The sequence below is a fragment of the Drosophila suzukii genome, chromosome Y (assembly GCF_043229965.1).
Source record: "Drosophila suzukii chromosome Y, CBGP_Dsuzu_IsoJpt1.0, whole genome shotgun sequence".
NCBI classification, from domain to species: domain Eukaryota; kingdom Metazoa; phylum Arthropoda; class Insecta; order Diptera; family Drosophilidae; genus Drosophila; species Drosophila suzukii.
This window is the reverse complement of record NC_092085.1, coordinates 3899028-3914103: the sequence shown is the minus strand read 5'-3', so window position 1 is coordinate 3914103 and position 15076 is coordinate 3899028. Positions and strand designations below refer to the sequence as shown.

The following is a 15076-nucleotide window of genomic DNA, read 5'->3' as shown; positions in this document are numbered from 1 at the left end:
TCAAAATTATTAAACATGGCCGATTCTTCTTCGGAAACAGACTTTAGGAGATCCTCCTCCGTAAAAGCGAATTTGCGATCTTGCTTTTTTTGCATAGGTCGAATTCCCCTTAAATATTTCGCCGCAAGAAATAGTTGGGAAGGAAAGTTCTTCTGCGTCGTCGTCAAGGGTTAAATTTGTTGGAATGCGGCCTTCTCCGGGAGCCATAGCAATACGCTGAAGTCCAATATCATCGATTTCTAATAGGGTTTCATGACCTCCGGGATTTAAATCACCTTCTTGCGCGTCATTTGATTGAGAATGAGAATGTTGACGAAGAAGCTCTTCTACGACTTCTCGGTCAGATTCATCTGCGATGAAAGGTATCTCTTCTTCGGCTCCCATTTGATTAAGCCAATCACGGGCAAAGCAAATGTTGTGCTTTCTGTAGAGCTCAGTGCTAACCAAGTATCGCACAGCTTGAATAACCCGAGCGGGTCGAATAGTTTCCGTCATGGGAATATTCTAACTTTCTTTGGAAATATAAACGACTTGGATGTGTGGACTGTGTGTAATTTTATTCTTGCCAGTTCCGAAGCCTATTTGATACTGATCTGAATTTCACAAAAAGACGCCAACGTAGCAGCGTTGCCAGTTCGAAAAAGTATATATATATATGTATGTCGGTATTCTGTTACATAAGATAGAGATGGCAAAATGCGCCTAATGATGAGAGGTTATTAAAGACTGCAACCGTTCAGGAACATCCCGGCCCGCCCTGAAACACAGTTTCTGAACTGGGCAAAACGGCAATCTTCGTGATTGGCCTGGTCATCTCTCCTGTTGATGTCTTCAGCTTGACTGCTCGAACGAAATTGTCCTTCCCTGGATAGGTTTCCATAACCCGTGCGATGTGCCAAGATGCTGGTGGTGTATTAGACTCCTTAACGAGAACTACATCATCGATCGAGAGGTTGGGTGTTGAAGTGGTCCATTTAGGACGTTGTTGCAGAGTAGTAAGATACTCCTGGTGCCATTTCTTCCAGAATCCTTGAAGCATAGCCTGGATGCTTTGCCAATATCCTAATCGGCCCACAGGGATGTGGCTTAAGTCAGGATCTGGCACGGTGGTTAACGGTCGCCCAATTAAGAAGTGGGCGGGTGATAAGTAGTTGTCTTCGGTATCAGATGTGTAGCATAAGGGGCGTGAATTTATTACTGCGCTGATTTGAGCAAGCAAGGTGCGCATTTCTTCGACGGTGAGCGTTGAGTTGCCGGTGACTCGGCGCAGATGGAGTTTTACACATCGAACTTCCGACTCCCATTTTCCTCCAGGAGCTCTCGGAGGAATGAGTACCCACTGAATTCCATCATCCGCCAGAGTGGATGTGACGATGTCCTTATGTCGTTGTGATAAATCAATTCTTGCATTTCGTTGAGGGATCGCTTAGCTCCAATAAAGTTGGTTCCGTTGTCGCTGTAGATCCTTGCTACACTTGCCACGCAGGGATATGAAGCGCTGCAAGGCATCCAAGAAGGGGTCTGTTGTCAGGTCTGTGACAAGTTCCAGGTGTATGGCCGAGGTGACCATGCAGACGAACAGGCAAATGTAGCCCTTGCTGATACGTGGCTTCCGAACTTTGGCATCCTTCAGAAAGACCTTCAGGACCTGCATAGTCGCAGCCAGTATTGACAAATGGAAGGGCTTGAGTGACAGCCATTTGTTGTTGGGCGGTGTGGTGGCGATGACGAAAGCAGCATAAGCAGTCGTGTGTTATTCTGCGAATGAGATTACGTGCTCCAATTATCCAGAATCTCTGCCGAACGATTACGAACAGGGAAGAAACGCCAGAGTGAAGATTTACTCGGTGCTCGTGTTCCAGGATCAGCTTCGAAATTCGGTGCGTTTTTGGTAGCAAAACTGGGTGTTTTGCCTCTCGTGACAACTGCGATTGGTGCAATCTTCCGCCTACCCTCAGCAAATCGTTTTCGTCTATCATTGGTGCAAGTTTGACCAGCTGCGATCGGTTCCTTAGGGGTTTCTTGGCAAGGAGCAATTGATAGTCCTCGTGGAAACAGTGCTGCGCATGTTTTATACAAATGATCCTTGCTGCCTTAATTTCTTCAAATGTAAGAGCTCTTGACGCCCTATCGCAGGACGGGTTTTGTGTGCGTTGAATGAATCGCTTCACATAGGCGACAATGTGACCGAGCTCATCGAGTGGATGAACCTGAGTTGCAAAAGCCACTGTAGCCAAACAGTTGGACTTGACTTCTCCTTGAATGCGTTTGTCTGAAAGAGATAAACCAAAACGTGAATCGTTCAACTTTACCAGGTATTGATCCTGGTCTCGTAACCACAAAGGTCCATTCCACCACAAATGGAAATCGATGAGGTCAGCAGCCGTCAAACCCCTGGAAGCACAGTCAGCTGGGTTTGATTTGGAGTCTACGTGCCGCCAGGCCTTCCTAGGAAGAGTATCAAAGATTTCCGAGGTTCTGTTTCCAACAAAAGTCTTTAGTTGGGCTGGTGCATAGGATAACCAGGAGAGCACTATTGATGAGTCGGACCAGGCAAAAACACTTATGTTCTTGTGGCGTAATCTAGAAGAGATCGATCGAATGAGTTGGCTTAGAAGAAGTGCTGCGCAAAGCTCCAGGCGTGGCAAGGATTGTTGTTTCAGTGGAGCCACCCTTGTCTTTGCAGCCACAAGGGACACCGAGATGGATCCGTCGTCATTTGTAACTCTGCTGTACACCACAGCAGCATACGCCTTGGTTGAGGCATCCGAAAATCCGTGAAGTTCGATATTGTCTGCGTCGTTGGCAACGAAGCGTGGTAATTGGAATTTTTGTAGAGTGTCTAGATCTGCTCTCCACTTCAGCCAGTTGTCCGCTAGTTTAGTTGGGAGTGGGTCATCCCAATCCAAGTTTAAGAGCCAGAGTTTTTGGAAAATAATCTTAAACTGTATTACAATGGGTGCCAAGAGTCCGAGAGGATCAAATATCCTGGAAACGTCGGACAAGACTTGTCTCTTTGTGCAGTCAGGATTTGCCGCTAGACCAATGTTGTACGTCAGAATGTCTTATCTAGGATTGGCGAAGATTGTGCGTTGGTATCATCCTTTTGTATAAATGAGGTATTGGATACCCATTTCCCGAGTTCAAGATTTGCGCACGACATCAGCTGAATCAACTCGTCTCGGTTTCGACGTAGTTCATCCTCATTGTTTGATCCAGTAAGAACATCATTTACATAAAAATCCTCCAGTAGGATTTTTGAAGCATTCGGGTATTCGTCTTGATGATCCACGGCGAGTTGTTCCAGCACTCGGTCCGCCAGGAATGGTGCACATGACGTTCCGTAGGTTACAGTGCACAATTGGAAATGCTTGATCGGATCGGATAGATCCTCTCTCCAAACGATCTTCTGGTAGTTTCTGTGCTTTTCGTTTACCCATATCTGGCGGAACATTTTAACGACGTCCGCTGAGAATGCGAACTTGTACATTCGAAAGCGTAGGCACACAGCAAATAGTTCGCGCTGGATACTGGGCCCTGTGAAAAGAGTGTCATTTAACGCCTTACCGTTAGCGTCGCGAAAGGATCCATCAAAGACCACTCGCAGTTTTCGGCCTAGCACTGGGTGGTGGGGAAGAAAGAAGTGATTCCCAGTAGCGATATCCTCTGGCGGCACCTCACGCATGTGCCCCAGATTGATATACTCCCGCATAAAGTATACGTACTGTGTCCGCAGCTGCTCGTTTTGTTGTAGTCGACGCTCCACCGATTTGAAACGTTTAAGAGCTCCATGTAGAGTTTCTCCGAATTCAGGACTTTCCGTGTTGAATGGAAGTTCAACGATATACTTCCCGTTTTCATCGCGACTGTGGGTGGCGAGAAAGTGCTTCTCGACCTGGTCGTCTTCTGGTTCCAATTTCTTGTTGCTTTGAACGTTCTCCAGTTCCCAAAACTTCTGAAGCGTGTTGTCGATATCCATTGTTGTGGTTAATGCAATAGCGTTGCTTGCATTCGATGTGATGAGTGAAGTGATTACCCATCCGAATACCGAGGAAATAGCGATAAGATTACCCTTGTTGTCGTACATCTTTCGTCCAGTGAACACTGACCATACGTGTTCGCTTCCCAATAGTATATCTACTGGTGTGTTTGCGTTGAAATGTGTATCCGCCAGCTGCAGATCCTTAAATAACTCTAGTGTCGATGCGTCGATATTTTTGCGTTCCAGAGATGATTTTGCCTAGCACGAGGGCATAAACAACCAAACGATCATCGGATATGCGAGACTTGATTTGCAGCGTGCTGCATCCCCTTGTCGTGTCTGCTTTTACGGAAGAGATTCCCGTAACCAAAATGCGTGATGCCGACCGTGTCAATCCGAGAGCTTGGATGCAACGCTCAGATACATAAGACAGCTCTGATCCTGTGTCCAATAGAAGACGGCATGTTACGTGGTCACGTTTTGCGTTTTTAACATACACCATAGCAGTTGGTAATATGCTTCGTTTGAATTCCGTTAGATGTGTAGATTTTGCAGTGCCTTGTGCTCATACAACCTTTTGTGTGCCCGCTCCTTGGGCCAAATGACTGAGTGTCACTGAGTTTGTGTTAGACGCGCTAAAGTTTTGCTCGCCCGCCTCCGCTATCTGGGCAAGATTCCCACTAGCCTGTGGATTCGATTGGACGTGAAGAAGGGAGTGATGATTTCCTTTGCATTGCCTGCACTTGTATGTTGACTTGCACCTGTTGACCCCATGACCAGGTCGCAAGCAGTTGTAGAATAGTGATTTCTCCTTCACAAATGATCGCCTCTGCAGTCCAGACATATCCAGAAACTGCTGACAGCCATATAGAGTGTGTTCTGTAGATCTGCATTTGGTGCAGCCACTACTTTCAACCGCAACCATCGATTGTGTGATCCGTTTTGGCTTTTCAGGATGTGTTGTTGTCTTGCTTCCAGTCGCAAGCTCCCTTTTGCTCAGCTCCAGTTCCTCGCAGCGAGAATCGAGAAACTTGAAAAATTCCTCTAGAGTGGGTGAGTCTGTCTCCATGCTGCGCTCAATCCACCTGCGCCGTGTGTCAGCGTCAAGTTTCTCTAGGGCTAGATAGATGATCCAACAGTCGCGTCCCGTCTGATTCACCGCATCCAATGCACGAACAATTTCGTTTGCTCCGTCCGAAACCTTCCGTAGAACTGTTGCATCGATCTTTGTAGTTGTTGGCAGGCTCATAAACTGTTCCAAAAACGAGTTTACAATGTGCCGTGGACGATTGTATCTTTCCTTAAGACGTTCCCATGCAGTGTTGTAAGCCGTGTCCGTAATTGCCAAGTGTCGAACCAAGTTGGCAGCCTCATCAACGAGAAGTGTTTTAAGTGATGGAACTTCTGTGTGTTGGACAAATGCTGTTTGTTATGAATTGTGTTTTCATATATGTATGTCTTGAAAGGATGGCCACTCTGTGTAGTTGCCCGAGAACCGTTTGATTTGAATTTTAGGCAGTTCGCTCAGATTTGAATTCGCCGTGAGTACCGAGTTCCGAGAATTCGCAAATGTGACGTCACCACCAACATGATCAGGCGAGTTCGGTGTGCTCTGACTTACAGCAAGTCGCTCAAATAGTTGTTGGTTTTGTTGCAGCAAGTTTAAGATTGCATCGTTGTTCGAGTGTAGCCCGTTGCTGCCACTCGCACCGCTTGTAGATGTCCCCGGTTGTAGGTTATTACTCCTTTCCTTGAGAATAGCGCTTGCCCTTAGGTATTTTGCTTCGTAGACCGCATTGTCAATCTCCGGATCGACATAGCCTTACACTTCCTCGTGAAGCGCAATGCAATCGCTAAACTAATTGAACTCCTTCCAAACTTCGTTGAGAAGATCTATCCGTTTTTTTTTTTTTTTATATTCATTTATTTCATACAACTATATACATTAAAAGTGAGTTCAAGAACAGGAGTAGGGGGCCGTGGTTGCGCGGTATCACCGCAAGGTATTGCTTCGCGCAATGGTAGCCACCTAGACTGTTACTTCTCTCCTCTCGTTATCGGTGCGACGCAGCGTTCGCAGTACGCTCGCTGCGTAGGCTGCCGTCGCTTCCCAATTCGCCTCCTTCAGCAGCATGAGGGGCACAAAGGTTTCTGGCCGAACTCTTGCCCCGGTGGTCTCCGTGAGTATCTGGCGGTCATAGCCAAAGCGGCGACATTCAAAAAGGACATGCTGAGCGTCCTCGACAATGCCGCTGCCGCACTCTGGGCAACCGTCCTCCGTGTCGTGCCCGAAGCGCTTAAGGAAGCTTCGGAAGCAGCCGTGTCCACTCAGCGCCTGCGTGAGGTAAAAATCCACCTGGCCGTGCTTCCTACTTAGCCATGGCTCTATGCTGGGGATGAGCTTGTGCGTCCAGCGACCCTTGCTGGAGATGTCCCAGGCTGCCTGCCAGTTGACGACGCTCTGCATCCTGGCTCTTCTCTTCACCTCGGTCTTGGTACTGCGGTCCGCCTGTTCTCCTGCTAGAGCCGCGCGAATCTCCTTGGCCTCCCGCACCAGTTCACACAGGGGAACTTGGCCTGCGATGACAAGGGCTGCGTCGTCCGAGATCGTCCTGAAGGCACTCGAAATTCTAACGGCGCACAGGCGGTACGTCGCGTTAACACCTCGCATGTAGCTACTCACAGCAGTGGCCTCAGCCCACACTGGAGCCGCGTACAGCAGCTGCGACTTGACGACAGTCGCGAGGAGCCTGCGTCTGTCCTGCTTCGGTCCCCTGGTATTCAGCAGGATCCTGCAGAGCGATCCTGTGGTTTCGCTTGCCTTCTTGTTTACGAACTCCAGGTGTTCGCGGTAGGAGAGGCGGGTGTCCAGCATGACTCCCAGGTACCTTATGGCACGCTGAGAAGTTATCGTTGACCCTCCGATCTGTATGTGCGCCGACTCCACTGCTTTCCTGCTTGAAATCAGCACCGCCTCAGTTTTGTGAGAGGCCAGCTCTAGGCCCGCCACTGCGAGCCACTCCTCCACTGCTCGAATTGCGCAGTTTGCAGCTGCCTCCACGGCCGCAACTTCCTTGGCCACCACAACCAGCGCGACATCATCCGCAAAGCCCACAATGTCGGTGCTGCTCGGCAGTGGGAGCTTCAAAACACCGTCATACATCGTGTTCCAGAGCAGAGGGCCCAGTACCGAGCCTTGAGGAACACCGGCTGTCACCTCGTACGTCCTGGGGCCCACAGAGGTATCTAGGACCAACTCCCTTTTGCTGAGGTAGCTGTGCACCACATTCAGCAGGTAATCCGGGATGTTGAAGGACCGTAGTGCCTCCAGTGTCCTCCCCCAATCGGCTGTGTTGAACGCGTTCCGTATGTCCAGCGTGACCACTAGACAACACTTTTTCGTCCCACCTTTCCATCTGGTACCCGCGATGGCTTTAGCAGCAATATTGGTGACCCTCTCTATCGCGTCCAGTGTAGATTTCCCTTTACGGAAACCGTACTGGTTGGAAGACAGTCCACCGGCGTCCTCCATGGCAGCGTTAAGTCTTGTTGCAATGACCCTTTCGAAGACCTTGCCTATAGTGTCCAGCAGGCAGATGGGTCTATAGGAAGAAGCTTCGCCCGCTGGTTTCCCTGGCTTCGGCAGGAGCAGAAGTTTTTGGCGCTTCCACCTGTCGGGGAAGGTCCCTTCCAGCATGCACGTGTTGTAGAGCGATGCTACCACGCCCGGATGGAGGGATAGCAGGGTCTTCACTGCCCTGTTCGGGACCAAATCCGGCCCGGGTGCCTTCTTGCTCTTCAGGTTCCTTGCCGCAGACAATAGTTCCGTCTCCGTGACCGGACATATCTGGCTCCCAATTTGTCGCGTCCATCGGGGGATGCAATGGCGGCGACCCTCTGGAAACAGCACTTGGACAATGCCTTCCAGGACCGCTGGGTCAGTAGGCGACCTGTTGCCGGCACTCACACGCTTGACCACCGTCTTGTAGGCTCTTCCCCATGGGTCGTTTTCCAGCTCGTCACAGAGCTTGAGGTAGCTCTCCCTCTTGCTGTCCCGAATCGCCAGTTTGAGTGCCTTCTTTGCACTCTTAAAGCTAGAGTTGCAGGCAGAAAGGTTTGCGGTGCCTCTCGCCCTTTGGACTAATCTCCTGGCTCGAAGGCAGGTCCTGCGCAAGCTAGCGATTTCCTCGCTCCACCAGTACACTGGCGCGTGGTGCTTCCGAAAGGTCTTACGCTGCTGCATGCTTTGGTCACAGGCTTCCTCCAGTCTGGCTGCCAATTTGTTCGCTGCTACATCTGCCGAGTCCAGCTCAGATACAGCCAATCCCTCCAGTGCGCTGGCGAAGGTCTGTGTCCTAAAGGTGTCCTGGCGGTAGGCTTTTCTTGGCCCGGTCATCGGCTGGCTTTGGCACGGTGGACCGCCAACTGTCAGCAGGATGGCCTAATGGTCGCTGGCCGTGAACACCTCGCCTATCCTCCAGCGTGTGCTACGGGATAACGAGCTGCTCGCGAACGATAGATCGATAATTGAACCGGCCCCAGCTCTGTTGAAGGTGTGCTGGGAGCCCTCGTTCAACAGGACGATGTCCAGAGACGCGATTGCTTCAAGGATGGTGCGCCCCCTGGCGTTGGTATAGAGGGAGCCCCATTCCTCGGCCCAGGCGTTAAAATCGCCTCCGATCACCACGTTGCTCCTTCCTCTTAGGTCGCTGATCAGCTCGTCCATGATCCTGCTAAAGGACGTCAGTGATAGACTGGGGGCCAGGTAGCAGCTGTAGATCCATGTGCCGCCTACGTTCGCTCGGACAAATCCCTCTACTGCCATCGTGTCCCGCATTGGTGGAACACTCACGCCGCAGAGCCACAGTGCAGCTTTGCCTGTGGGATCCGTGACACAATCGCTGCTGCTTTCCACTCTGTATGGCTCACTGAGTATCGCCACCTCAGAACCCAGCTCACGCACCGTCTGCTTCAGGAGGTCCTGCACGGCCCTACAATGGTTCAGATTTAGCTGAATCAATTGCATGACGGCCGAGGTCTCCCTGTCCCGCTGGTTGCGGCTGGGCAGAGTCTGCTTCCTGCCTGGTGCCTGGTCTCCTTTCTTCCTGCCGCAGAGCAGAATAAACATGAAGACTCCTTGCTGCACTTGGCTGCCTTGTGCCCTTTTTCACCACATCTCATGCAGCAATCGCTCCTGTCCACTAGGCTCTTGCAGTTAACTGAAATATGCCCGGATTCCAAGCATTTAAAACATCTTGGGGGGCCTGTTCTTTCGCGGATCCTGCAGATGGTCCATCCAATCCGCACCTCGCCACGATGGAGGACGGTTTTCCCCAGGGAGTAGGGCAAGCTGATCACAGCTAGCTGCGACTCCGCGTAGCCTCGACGCAGACTCCAAACTCTGATGCGCTCCGCGTCGATACCATACTGGCTCGCAATCGCAGCGCAGATTTCCTGCTCCGTCGCGATGGAGTCGATGTCTCGTATCTCCAGAACGAGCAGTTTGGTCTCATCCGACATGGCTCGCACTGACGCTGCGTCGCCTAGCACCCTCGCAATGCTCTCCTTCATGGCTTCTGCACTTTCTGCGCTGCCTTTGGCCACCTCGAGCGGTAGGTTGCCGTTAATGGTGCGGCGTACCTTGGATACACAGCTTCCCAAGTCCGACAGCTGTTTATCTTCCCTTCGAGTCACCATGGCTAACACCTCGCTGTACGATTTCCCGCTCGCCTGGACAACGACGGCGTCGGGTCTGGCGCGACGCGTGGCCCTCGGCTTTTTCTTGACCACCTCCCACTCAGCGACTGGAATTGCGGGGCTCACAGTCTTACTGGCGCCAGCGTGCGTCGCATCTCTCTCTTGTGGCCCTTTTGGCGGGTTCTTTCGGGTGCTCCTGGAAGCTTTGGCACTTTTCTGCTGCATTGGGCGCGTGGATGGTGGGGCCACTTGAACCACGGTTCCTCCAGCCACAGTCGGCTGGCTTATCCTTCGCCAAGGCTCCGTTTGCGCTGCAGAATCTCTCCTCCAGACAGGCGTTGTCTGCTGTTCTTTGTCGGCGCTCTGCAGGCTTCGAGAGCATTTCGCGCACACAATTGCAGCATCTTGCCCATTCACCCTGATACTGTCGTCCTTGCCGCCCTCTCTGTTCGCCTCTAGGATGTTCGTGTGAAGCGCCTTCATGCGCACGAACGTCTCCCTCGTGGCGACAGTTATGTGGCGCGCCGTCTTGTCCATCATCTTGGTGGATACCTCCTGCAGAAGCTTCCCCAGCTCAAAGAGATCCTCCAGACAGGTTGCCTCGTGGGAGGCCTTGCTCCTTTTGGCCGGCGTTGTCCTCTGCGAGTTAGCTGGGCTCGCAGGATCACGCGTCCTCTTAGGGGTATCCTTAGCTTCCTCGGTGTCTACGAACAGCTCATCGACTTGGGTTGTCGAAGGTGCCGGCGAGCGGGCGAGCTTGCTGCCCTTCTTAAATGCCGCTGCAACTCCGTCGGTCCCATCTTCCCTCGGCTGGCGGGGAGATCTTGCCACCACTGGTCTGCCCGCGAAAGGGTTTTCAGCCTCCTCCATCTCGGGCTACCCGGTTTGTTCGAGGGAGGCTCCCGCGCTGGCCACAGATTTCCCCTAGGCTTACGATGGGGGATATACCGCCCCTTTTCGGTCCCCAGTGCCCCTTTTGATAGACACCGCCGCGGCGGAGGGGTTGGAATTTAGTCCGATCCTTGGCCTTCTGCCAAGGGTGGCAGCTTGTGGATGCTGTGCGCGTGAGAGAGAATTCGAGGTGAAAGCCTCTCACTCGATGGGCGCGGGAGAGGATCCCCCCCCTGGCCCACGAACCGACAGCAGCCTTACCAGTTTAAGACTTGGGGATACGTTCGGAGGCCCCGCCGGAACAGTGCCCTGGTACGTACCTCAAGTCCCGGAGTGTCTCGCACTATACACAGTACACTTTTTAGGTAACGACCGTCGCTACACTGACTTTAAAACGAGATAATCTCAGAGCGCACTCGACTATACAACCGTCTTGCCTCACGTCCGGGGTGGTGTGTCAGATCTATCCGTGTGTCGATCTCTGTGTGTGTAGCAATCTCCGTTTGTTCAGCCCATGCCAAGACACGTGATTTAATTGTTCCATTGCAAACAATTACTATGAGAATCAAAGCACTTCACAACTGTCCAAGAATCCGGAACGATGGACCAGCAATATGGTTAGAAATATAAACGACTTGGATATGTGGACTGTATGTAATTTTATTCTTGCCAGTTCCGAAGCCTATTTGATACTGATCTGAATTTCACAAAAAGACGCCAACGTAGCAGCGTTGCCAGAATCGAAAAAGTATATATATATATGTATGTCGGTATTCTGTTACATAAGATAGAGATGGCATAATGCGCCTAATGATGAGAGGTTATTAAAGACTGCAACCGTTCAGGAACATTCTTTTTAAATGAACCTGGATTACATGGGTCGAATCAAAGGTGCGCAAGAGTACGCTTACAGTATCAGGTAATGAAATTGGAACATTGACTACAGCGCCTCTTATTCCGCATTGCCTTTCATATCCAAGGGATATAATGCGCATGAAGGGAATTCGAGGAGAAATAAGGCGCTCCTCAAGACATGTCAAGTTTTTAAGGCATTCAGGTATCTCTGGAAAGTCGAAGCCATTAGAGAGACAAAGGGATGGTATTCTACCTTTGGAAACGCCTTGACGACATGTACTGCAAAATTGATATTTGCCGGACGGACTCGGAAACTTTCTGCTTAAATAAAAGGCATTGTCTAGACTAAAATTGGGGTATTTAGAAGAAATAGTACGTATGTTCAAACCACTTACCTGAGATGGAAACCACGTTCCTCCACAGCACGTACAAAACTTAGTTGGTCCGTCCTTAATGTTACGAAGATATTGTTCCCTTGCCGTAAGCGCAGCTTGGCGGCGCTGCTCTTGAGATAAAAGAGATATGCACAGCATTCTCTTTATATTGCTGTTTGGTCGGGATTCTGGTAAATATTTATTGATGTTCATATACATTCCACCTGAATTTCACCAGAAGAGACTTATGTGTTACGAATTTTTGAATCCTGTTTTACTTTATAGAAATACTTACCAAAGGAAAAAAGTAGGTAGGTCGTAGGTAAATTGGGTAAACCAAGTTGATTACCTAATTTAAGGATTGCGTAATAACTGCATTATTACCTGTTATCTAGCTTCGTGGCAACCTTGTTATGGTTATTTCTGTAATCTAAAATAGGAAAAACGGGTATGCCTACCCAGGTAGGTAATAATATAGGGATACCTATTCTACCTTATAGTTTGAACACCTGTATCCATGTTATTCGTGTCCCAACACCACCCCATTCAGCAAAATATTATAGTCGTCAGATTTTTGTTTAAAATTAATTTCGTAGTCCTGAAATGTTAAAATATTCTATACCCAGAATAAAAGAAAATACGATCAAAATAAAAATAATTGTTTTATTATTTCTCTGACCGTTCTTTGACAGCTATATGTTAGAGTCGTCCGTTTTTTATTTAATTTAAAAGATTTTCACTTTTGGCCTTTTAAAGTTGGCAAAGAAAACTTATTGTTGCAGACGTGTGCGCTTTACAAATTCAACAGCTGCGTTTATCAGCTAATTATTTTGTTGTGACGCCATCTATAAATATTTCTGTTATGCAACACTGGAGATTAATCTATTGTGAATGTGTTGCACTAAGAAAAAGTGGTCAAATTTCCCATAGTGTGCTGGATCAAAGTGTACGTCAAAGCTTCCGGAATGTACAGCTTTCACGGGGACTCTACTTCACAGCTTCCACGGGGTCAAATTATACTACAAACCACTTACCTAAGATGGAAACCACGTTCCTCCACAGCACGTACAAAACTTAGTTGGTCCGTCCTTAACGTTACGAAGATATTGTTCCATTGCCGTAGCTCGACTCCTCCGTCGCATGCGTTCTCGTTCATCCTCTAAAAGTTGTGCTCTTGCAGCAATATTGCTGCAGTCGCTCGTCAGCCATTTCCTGAATTTGTTGTTCCCAAAATCTTTGCTGAAGTCTTGTGTTCCGATGATGCACTGTGTTGGTCCTTTGCTCCTGTGTCCTAGTGATAGGGTTGTTCCTGGTGATCCTATGAGCTGCTGCGTCCCGTAAACGCTCGAGTCCTCTATTTTCCTCGATCGATCTCCAGGTAGCATGATCAGCAGTGTTTCGCGACTGCTCTCGTCGTCGCTCCTCGGAATCCGTCCTGACTATTGCGTGCGCTACAGCGTCCCGTGCGCGCTCTGGTCCTCGATTTTCCTCGATCGATCTCCACGTAGCATGTTCAGCAGTATTTTTGCACCTGCTGTCGTCGTCGCTCTTCGGAATTCGACCTGGCGCTTGAGTCCTCGATCGATCTCCAGGTAGCATGGTCAGCAGTGTTTCGCGACTGCTCTCGTCGTCGCTCCTCGGAATCCGACCTGACCATTGCGCGCGCTGCAGCGTCCCGTGCGCGCTCGGGTCCTCGATTTTCCCCGACCGATCTCCAGGTAGCATGATCAGCAGTGTTTCGCGACTGCTCTCGTCATCGCTCCTCGGAATCCGACCTGACCGTTGCGCGCGCTGCAGCGTCCCGTGTGCGCTCGAGTCCTCGATTTTCCCCGATCGATCTACAGGTATCATGGTCAGCAGTGTTTCGCGACTGCTCTCGTCGTCGCTCCTCGGAATCCGACCTGACTATTGCGCGCGCTACAGCATCCCGTGCACGCTCTGGTCCTCGATTTTCCTCGATCGATCTCCACGTAGCATGGTCAGCAGTATTTTGCACCTGCTGTCGTCGTCGCTCTTCGGGATTCGACCTGGCGCTTGCGTGCGCTTCAGCGTTCCGTGTGCGCTCGAGTCCTCGATTTTCCTCGTTCGCTCTCCAGGTAGCGCGATTGTCAGTGTTCCTCAATCGTTCGCTGGCTCGAATTCTTTCGCTTCTCCTTCTCTGAGAGCGAGCAGAGGAATTTCGAGAGGAATTTCGCGAGCGAGCTTATTCTGCTACCTCCAAATTACTTGTACGTGCCAAGGCAATGTGCTGCTCATTACGAGTCCTTATTTGTGACGCAGTTAAGTTAAGTTAAGCGGTTATAATTTGTCACAGATTTTCAAAAACTCTTTGGTCGGGATTCTGGTAAATATTTATTGATGTTCCGCCTGAATTTCACCAGAAGAGTGTTGTGTGAAAGTCCTTGTGTTGGAAATGTTAATAATCTTCATCCATTTATTAAGAACGCATCTTTTTTGTAGTTTTATTATATTCTTTATTTATTTGGTTTGCATGGTAGGAGCAGCGTTAATGCCGCTTCCAACGTCAAGTTGTTTCTGATTTTACAATTTGCCTTAGGATCTAAGTAAGCCTAATTCTCGTAGCTGCGCTGCTTACAGTTGGGCGGCAGAGAGATGGCTATGTATGTCTTATGTATATAAAGTGTATTTAATTAGGCTCTCTTTGGCTGGAGCGCGAGGGTATGTTTATGTACTTGAGTTTGGCTGAGCGGCCGGCGTGTGCAACAGAATGCTGACACTTGCACTTTCTTTGAGCGCGCCGATCGACTCATGTTTCGGCCACTTAGGGTTTTTGACCGAGCCTTTTGTTTATATAAACACTGCAACAAAGTGTTACGGTGTGTTTGTTTCAAGTACTCTTGGTACAGTAGATATTCGATATAAGTGCATACTACATCTCCCTCCTTTTGAAAAATAATATTATTAATAATAATATTATGAAGTTATTTTGTTGGTATATTTTACTTAAAGGAATAATTATTTATTTTTTTTTGTTTTTAATTTTTTTTTTTAAATTTCTTATTTTTTTTTTTTTTAAGAGAATGGAATTGGGAATAATATATGTATTAAAAGAAAAAGTATTTTTAAACATGGAGTGTAAAAGTATTTCTAAACATGGTAACACTCATAAGTATTTCTAAACATGGCCATGTTAAATGCAATTATGAAATAAACATTTTTAATCTATCTTTATGTACTATTTGTTTTTTATTTTTGTTATTTATTATGGTTATGTTATCTCTATCTCCTATTTGTTCTACCCTATAAGGACCTGTAT

General features: G+C 49.0%; 2 protein-coding genes across 2 annotated transcripts; both read right to left on the bottom strand.

The window, feature by feature from the left end:
• Positions 1 to 3055: 3055 nt before the first annotated feature.
• LOC139353698 (uncharacterized) lies at positions 3056 to 4087 on the bottom strand. The gene has a single exon (XM_070998026.1). It carries the CDS (start codon positions 4085 to 4087, stop codon positions 3056 to 3058), a length of 1032 nt encoding a protein of 343 aa, XP_070854127.1.
• A 4336-nt stretch (positions 4088 to 8423) lies between these two features.
• LOC139353697 (uncharacterized) lies at positions 8424 to 9110 on the bottom strand. The gene has a single exon (XM_070998025.1). It carries the CDS (start codon positions 9108 to 9110, stop codon positions 8424 to 8426), a length of 687 nt encoding a protein of 228 aa, XP_070854126.1.
• Between the last annotated feature and the right edge of the window lie 5966 nt (positions 9111 to 15076).